Here is an 8,227-nt window from a genome sequence, read left to right as displayed (position 1 = left end):
GATCGCAGACCGAGCGCCACCACAAGGCAGGTCTCGAGATACGGACGAGCACTCGCCCCAGTTGTACGACGACTTTGCTAGCGACTACACTGACGAAGCCTTTCTCTCATTTGCCGAGAGACAGTTAGAATAGCCTTCAGCTAAGTCCATGGCTACGACCTAGCAAGGCGCCATTTGTAACATTGCATGTACCTCAAGATAGAGTCTCACTTGTATCACCAAGAACGTTGTAAACCAATGAAGATATAAAAGTTAAGTATTCGAGGAGCTGCATACTTTTCTTATTGGCATTCACTATTTATCCTGTTCCAGAATTCACGCCCGTCTGCGTTAGATAGTGTGCATTTCGGCCTCCTCTATCTACAAGGTGTTGGCACATTTACCAACACATCAGTTTCCTCTTATGTACATCTCGCGGAAGGACCATGAAGATAAAAGTGGAGTGATTCAAAACCACACGGAGGCTTATCGGCCATCGTTCTTTCCGGGAATTACTCGCGACCGGAACATGAAAAAGAGGGAAGTGTCGCTGACACACAAAGAATCCTCGCTCACACACTGCAGAGTGACTTGCTTAGTATAGATGTAGATGTATATTTACGTATAGATGAAGAGGCAACCTGTGGAAATAACAACTAACCCTGTACCGGAATCGCGAAGATCACGCTGATAGGAAGGCAGTGTCGCCGGCGGTGAGGCAGAATGGTTTCTGAGGAGCTGCACCCCAACAACAAGGCTGGTACATCCGGGTGGGAACGGGACAGCTTTCTACACGCGTGCGCGGGCTTCCAAACTGTGACGTCAGCCGAGAGCGCAGCCACCAACCGGGTACCGTCTGTGGGGCGCTTCAGTCGTCTGATGACATCCGCGAAGTACGACGTGTCACGTACACGTTCGGTTGTTAGCGATATGACAACGCGACGTTTTCTGTCCCGCGTGGGACCCTCGATGTGGCCATCTGCTACAATCGTGCTTTTGCTCCTCGTAGCGGCAACCAACGCCGGAAGCATTGGTGAGTCTACATCTGAATCCACGAATAATTAATGTACTTGTGTGTGCATATGGCTAAACAGGGAGAAAATGTGACGCCTGTCACTGACGCGATATGTGAATATTATCGCTGCGCTATGGTAATGTATGTCAGTAGTCGGTCATATGACTTAATAGGATTGTTAATTAACGCACTGCAAACAACCATGGTACCGTACTCTTCTTCTCTTCTTCTGTAGTGCTCGATCCAAGGATTGGTTTGCAACTGCTACAATGGCAGCTTGTCTCCGTTCTGTGCGTCTTTCAGCTTTTCTCTTCATTTCTTTATAGGTGGTACATCCCACGTCTTTCACGATTTGATCCATGTACCTCAGCCGTGATCTTCCTCTTGGTCTTTTTCCCTCGCCATATCCCTCTATGATTGTGTTCAGGAGTCCTTTATGTCTTAATAGATGGCCTGTAAATTGCAGTCTTCTTTTAACAATGAAATTTCAGAAGCTTCTCTTCTCGCCTGCTCTTTCCAGAACCACTTCGTTTGTGACCTTGCCGATACGTTTTATTTTGAGCATGCGTCTCTAGCACCACATTTCAAAAGAATTTAGCTTCTGGTCTTCCTCCGTCCCGAGAGTCCATGTTTCACACCCATAGCATGCCACACTCCACACATATGATTTCAAAAATCTTTTCCTGATTTCAAGGCTGATGCTCTTAGATGTTAAGATGTTTTTCTTCTTGTTAAAAGCAGCCCTTGCTTGATCATTTCTACTTCTCACTTCTGCCTTGCTCCTTCCATCCCTGGTAATATTAATGCCCAGATAAGTAAATTTATCAGCTTATTCAAGCAGTTCATTGCCTACATGAACTTGGACTTTCACTTGATCTTTTTTGTCGCATGCAATTGCTTTTGTTTTTGCTTTATTAATTCTCATGTTATATTCTTCCCCCATAACTTTATCCATTCTATTCAGTAGAACTACAAGATCTTCTTCACTTTCAGCTAGGACAGCTATATCATCGGCATATTTTATCATATCTATTCGTTGGCCATGAGTTACTACACCTGTCTGTGAATTTTCCCATACTTTTTTCAGCACCTCTTCAATGTATAGGTTAAAGATAACAGGGGATAGTGCTCAACCTTGTCAGACACCTTTCCGTATCTGCACCTCTTCCATATCATTTTTCTGTCTTTATAGTCTATTCCTACTTTTTGGAGACCTCAAACATCTTATCCCATCCAACATTATCAAAGGCTTTTTCTACATCTACGAAAGCTATGTATGTTGTCAGGTTCTTATCTAGTCGTTTCTCTATTATTAGTTTTAGAGCAAATATTGCTTCCCTGGTTCCTCTATCTTTCCGGAATCCAAACTGGTCTTTGGAGAGCGTAGCTTCGACTTTTTGTTCTATGCGTTTTAGGATAATTGAGGTTACTATTTTAGAGGCGTGAGTAACTAGACTGAGCGTTCTATAATTTTCACATCTTGTAGCAGTTGCCTTCTTTGGAATGGGGATCATAATGTTTTTCTCAAAGTCTGTAGGAATTTTACCCTGCTCGTACATGTTGAAAACAAGATTATACAACTCCTGATTCAGTTTTGCTCCTCCATATTTCAGAAGTTCAGCTGCGATATTTTCTATACCAGGCGATTTGTTGTTTTTCAGTTTTTTCAGAGCTAGTTAAAACTCTTCCTTTAATATAGGTTCACCTATGTTGTGTGCATCTACTTCTGTTTCTTCTTCCATGTGTTTTCAGGCATTTCTGGTCCTCTGTACAGTTTTCCTATATATTGTTTCCATCTTCTTCCAACTTCATCATCGTCATCCAACATATTGCCATCTTCATCCATCACAGCCCAACACTTGTTTCTTCTGTCTCCAAAGAAATGTCTCACAAATTCATAGGCCTTGTCAATATTTCCCTTTCTCATGTTGTCCTCAACTGAAATACAGAGATCATCAAGGTATTTTTCTCTTGCTTGTTTTGCCTCTCTGTTGATTCTGTTTTTCAGACTCTTGTATTTCTCTTGGTCTTCCCTCTTCACAGAATTTTTTAATTTCCTTCTTTCTTCCATCATATTTAGTAGGTCATTAGTGATCCATTCCTTCCTTTTCTCTGTCCTTTCTTTTCCTATTACTTCTTCTGCTGCTTCGAAAATACCAGTTTTTATTTTTTCCCAGCTGCTTTGGATGTCATTGCAGCCCTCTGTATTTGTTTTATTTTCCGTTTCTAGTTGATAGTGCTTCAGTGTACCGTACTCTAATGCAGTTTAAAAATAAGGGCTTACACGTAGTAGAATCGACCTCGCCTTTTTGTGTGTGTGGGTGAGGGTGGGGGTGGGCTGCGGAATTGGGGGAGGGGGGGGGGTGAGAGAGAGTGTCAATGGGTGAATGATCGAAGTGTCGGGGGTACGTTCGGCAGATTTTCACGCTTTAAATTTCGCAGTATGTAGCCCTGGAGACAGCCCAAACAAATTAATTTCATCACGCCCTTCATGCGTCACCCATTGTCGACAGAAAGTGCCGGTTTCTTTCCCATTACAAACAAAGTGATTTTTAAATAGGTACTTTAGGTGCCCATTCAGATTAGTCTAGTCCGGCATTTGTTTTATCTATATATTAACAGGGCATTAAAACATGAACTGACGCGCGACTATTTCTACCGCCATGTAAGATCGCTGTTGAGTCACTGCTGGATTACTGGTCATTTTTACGGTTTTGCTGCCCTCTTAACACATACTGATAAAAACAAATACAGCAGTAGACTACTGAATGGGCGGTAAAGCTTCGCTTTAAAAACCATCTGTAAAAACCAATTTGTTTGTAATCGAAAACATACCCATGTTTTCTATCGTCATGGGCGTCGCATTAAAGACGTAGCGACGCCAGCATCATGTTACAAAAACGAAATTGCAAATTTTAAATGATTTATACAGCTAAATGGTTACAAATAACTGTCGAAGCATCAGAGTAAGTGCGCATGACGATTCTTAGGAGGGACGCCCTGTATATTTTTCTTCGCATTAGAAGTGGATTAAAACTTTCTTAGGCTGTCGTAAATATTTTAACTTCTACCGCGTTTTATCTATGCGCTTTTTGCATTTACTTATATTCTCAGGGCCAAAATGGATTTCATTTTTTATGTTTTAAAAGTTTAAAATTGAAGGTACACAAACTCTTCCTGCTAGTCACTCAACGCTTCATGTTAAGCTTTATATGTTTCCTACATCTACATCTACATCTACATCCACACTCCGCAAGCCACCTGACGCTGTGTGGCGGAGGGTACCTTGAGTACCTCTATCGGTTCTCCCTTCTATTCCAGTCTCGTATTGTTCGTGGAAAGAAGGATTGTCGGTATGCCTCTGTGTGGGCTCTAATCTCTCTGATTTTATCCTCATGGTCTCTTCGCGAGATATACATAGGAGGGAGCAATATACTGCTTGACTCCTCGGTGAAGGTATGTTCTCGAACCTTCAACAAAACCCCGTACCGAGCTACTGAGGTGCTACAGTCTGGAGCCGAGCGACCGCTACGATCGCAGGTTCGAATCCTGCCTCCGGCATGGATGTGTGTGATGTCCTTAGGTTAGTTAGGTTTAATTAGTTCTAAGTTCTAGGCGACTGATGACCTCGGAAGTTAAGTTGCATAGTGTTCAGAACCATTTGAACCATTTGAACCCGTTCTTCTATTACCCATCTTTCCACACAGCTTACCTCTATTTTTCTCAGAAATTGGAACATCTTGCACCATTTTTCATTGTCAAAAGCTTTTTCCAGGTCGACAAATCGTTTGAGCGGGTCTCGGTTTTTCTTTGGTCTTGCTTCCATTAGCAGTCGCAACACTAGAACTGCCTCTCTGGTGCCGTTATCCTTCCCAAAGCCAATTTTCAATGCTGTATTACAGCTTTCCACATGCATCCAGTAATCACGCAACGTTTGAAAATTGTGAAAATTTTTGCCTGACAAAGAGCTTCTGACCCATACATCCCCTCAGTAGACCTCTACTTTGTACTATAGTCTATTCAAAATCACTTTAGTATTGACAGCTACGACGGAAGTGGTAGGGAGAAGGCCGCGGCGGAGGCACGGCTCGGATTCAGCCAGTCCCGTGATGGCTGTAGCCACAGCCCAGCAGGCATGTGCACTCTGAGGAGCCAAATTTCAGTCCACAACACGTCCACCTGTGCCGCGATTTAGCTGCAGTGAGTGAGTCTGTGCGATAGCTGCACGCTGTGTTTGTTTTGTTGCGGGTTAGGAGTACCATATTGTTTCTGTGACAGTTATTCGCTGTCTTCTTTAACATGTCAGAAAAAAGTACATCTAAAGTTAGAAGTGGAAAAGTTCGATGTCGTTCTCGTGGACAGTGGACTGCTTTACGAGGATAGTGTAGAGAAATGGTTTGTTCGTTAAGAGCTTACTTTGAGAGTGATAAACTTAATGGTGGTTCACTACACTCCGTTAGCAAGGTAGTAGATGGAACGGCAGCAGCCCTGAATATCAACAAAAACACTGTCGTAAAAATTAGGAAGGAAGTGTTTGAGACAAAAAGAAAGCTGGTGAACCATCCAAACTTGGTACTCCCGGCAAGAAACGTTCTATGGATAAGCGTGTTACAAGCGTGTTACGAATTTTAGATTCATTTGCAGAGGATGCAGTTCATCGACATGTTTACAATTAATATCGCAGAAAGGAACATCCCACACTCTCAAAGTTATTGGTGACACTTAAAGAATGAGGACTTTTCGCTATTGATGGAAAGGGAGGATATTGCTGCATTGCGATGCTGATTTTCAAGACAAATATTTAGTGTAAATGTTAATGAAGTGGTTTGGTTCGATGAAACGTGAGTTAATTCTGGTCACGTAGTTAATTGGGGGTGGACAGACAATACGATTAAGCAACAATGCAAATGCTGTCTGGTAAGGGGGGCAGACTGATTCTACTGCATGCAAGGTTTGATGCAGCTTTCCATGCTACTCTATCCTGTGCAAGCTTCTTCATCTCCCAGTACATACTGCAACCTACATCCTTCTGAATCTGCTTGGTGTACTCATCTCTTGGTCTCCCTCTACGATTTTACCCTCCACGCTGCCCTTCAATACTAATTTGGTGATCACTTAATGCCTCAGAACATGTCCTACCAACTGGTCCCTTCTTCTAGTCAAGTTGCGCCACAAACTTCTCTTCTCCCCAATCCTATTCAATACCTCCTCATTAGTTATATGATCTACCCATCTAATCTTGAGCATTCTTCTGTAGCACCACATTTCTAAAGCTTCTATTCTATTCTTGTCCAAACCATTTATCGTCCATGTTTCACTTCCATACATGGCTACACTCCACACAAATACTTTCAGAAACGACTTCCTGACACTTAAATCTATTCTCGATGTTAACAAATTTCTCTTCTTCAGAAACGCTTTCCTTGCCATTGCCAGTCTACATTTTATATCCTCTCTACTTCGACCATCATCAGTTATTTTGCTCCCCAAATAGCAAAACTCCTTTACTACTTTAAGTGTCTCATTTCCTAATCTAATTCCCTCAGCATCACCCTGCTTAATTCGACTACATTCCATTATCCTCGTTTTGCTTTTGTTGATGTTCATCTCTTATCCTTCTTTCAAGACACTATCCATTCCTTTCAGCTGCTCTTCCAAGTTCTTTCCTGTCTCTGACCGAATTACAATGTCATCGGCGAACTTCAAAGTTTTTATTTCTTCTCCATGGATTTTAGTACCTACTTCGAATTTTTCTTTTGTTTCCTTCACAGCCTGCTCAATATACAGATTGAATAACATCGGGGACAGGCTACAACCCTGTCTCACTCCCTTCCCAACAACTGCTTCCCTTTCATGTCCCTCGACTCTTATAACTGCCATCTGGTTCCTGTACAAATTGTAAATAGCCTTTCGCTCCCTGTATTTTACCCCTGCCACCTTCAGAATTTGAAAGAGAGTATTCCAGTCAACATTGTCAAAAACTTTCTCTACGTCTACAAATACTAGAAACGTAGGTTTGCCTTTCCTTAATCTATTTTCTAAGATAAGTCGTAGGGTCAGTATTACCTCACATGTTCCAATATTTCTATGGAATCCAAACTGATCTTCCCCGAGGTCGGCTTCTACTAGTTTATCTATTCGACTGCAAAGAATTCGCGTTAGTATTTTGCAGCCATGACTTATTAAACTGATAGTTCAGTAATTTTCACATCTGTCAACACCTGCTTTCTTTGGGATTGGGAATATTATATTCTTCTTGAAGTCTGAGGGTATTTCGCCTGTTTCATACATCTTGCTCACCAGATGGTAGAGTTTTGTCATGACTGGCTCCCCCAAGGTCGTCAGTAGTTCTAATGGAATGTTGTCTACTCGCAGGGCCTTGTTTCGACTCAGGTCTCTCAGTGCTCTGTCAAACTCTTCACGCAGCATCATATCTCCCATTTCATCTTCATCTACATCCTCTTCCATTTCCATAATATTGTCCTCAAGTACATCATCCTTGTATAGACCCTCTATATACTCCTTCTACCTTTCTGCTTTCCCTTCTTTGCTTAGAACTGGGTTTCCATCTGAGCTCTTGATTTTCATACAAGTGGCTCTCTTTTCTCCAAAGGTCTCTTTAATTTTCCTGTAGTTAGTATCTATCTTACCCCTAGTGATATACGCCTCTACATCGTTACATTTGTCCTCTAGCCATCCCTGCTTAGCCATTTTGCACTTCCAGTCGATCTCATTTTTGAGACGTTTGTATTCCTTTTTGTCTGCTTTATTTACTGTGTTTTTATATTTTGCCCTTTCATCAATTAAATTCAGTATTTCTTCTGTTATCCAAGGATTTCTACTAGCCCTCGATTGGTCACAGTGCGGGTTGTGGGGGGAGTAGCAACGCCATCTGTGCGTTCACGCACTCAACAGGTCAGTCTGCATCAAGCCGTGGTCGAGTGAACGTCGTACCTGCGCTAGTTTAGTTTTTGTGGCAGTTTGAAATGTGTGCTGCAATAGAAAACCCCGCCAAATGTGAAGTGCGTGCTGTCATAAGGTTTTTTGCAGCCAAAGGATATTCTGCAGCAGCTATTCATCGTGAGCTTTGTGCCGTGTACGGACCAAGAGTTATGAGTGAAGGAAATGTCCGTGAATGGGTACGTTTATTTAAAAGTGGACGAGAAAACGTTCATGATGAAGAGAGGAGTGGTAGACCATCATTGGTGACTGACGAACTCGTTCAGACAGTTG

At 42.3% G+C, this 8,227-nt stretch overlaps 1 protein-coding gene across 3 annotated transcripts in view; it reads left to right on the top strand.

Annotated features, from left to right (window-relative positions):
• The first annotated feature begins 548 nt into the window (after positions 1-548).
• LOC126458569 (serine protease snake-like) overlaps positions 549-8,227 on the top strand; it is a 720,709-nt gene continuing 713,030 nt past the window's right edge. For all 3 annotated transcript variants that reach the window (XM_050095702.1, XM_050095701.1, XM_050095700.1), the window contains exon 1: positions 549-1,012. In XM_050095702.1, coding sequence (XP_049951659.1) covers positions 703-1,012 — 310 coding nt within the window. In that variant the 5' untranslated portion in view covers positions 549-702. The remainder of the gene's footprint in view (positions 1,013-8,227) is intronic.

This window comes from Schistocerca serialis, chromosome 2 (genome assembly GCF_023864345.2).
Source record: "Schistocerca serialis cubense isolate TAMUIC-IGC-003099 chromosome 2, iqSchSeri2.2, whole genome shotgun sequence".
Lineage (NCBI taxonomy): Eukaryota > Metazoa > Arthropoda > Insecta > Orthoptera > Acrididae > Schistocerca > Schistocerca serialis.
The sequence above is the reverse complement of the archived record's forward strand: the minus strand, read 5'-3'. Positions and strand labels throughout refer to the sequence as shown.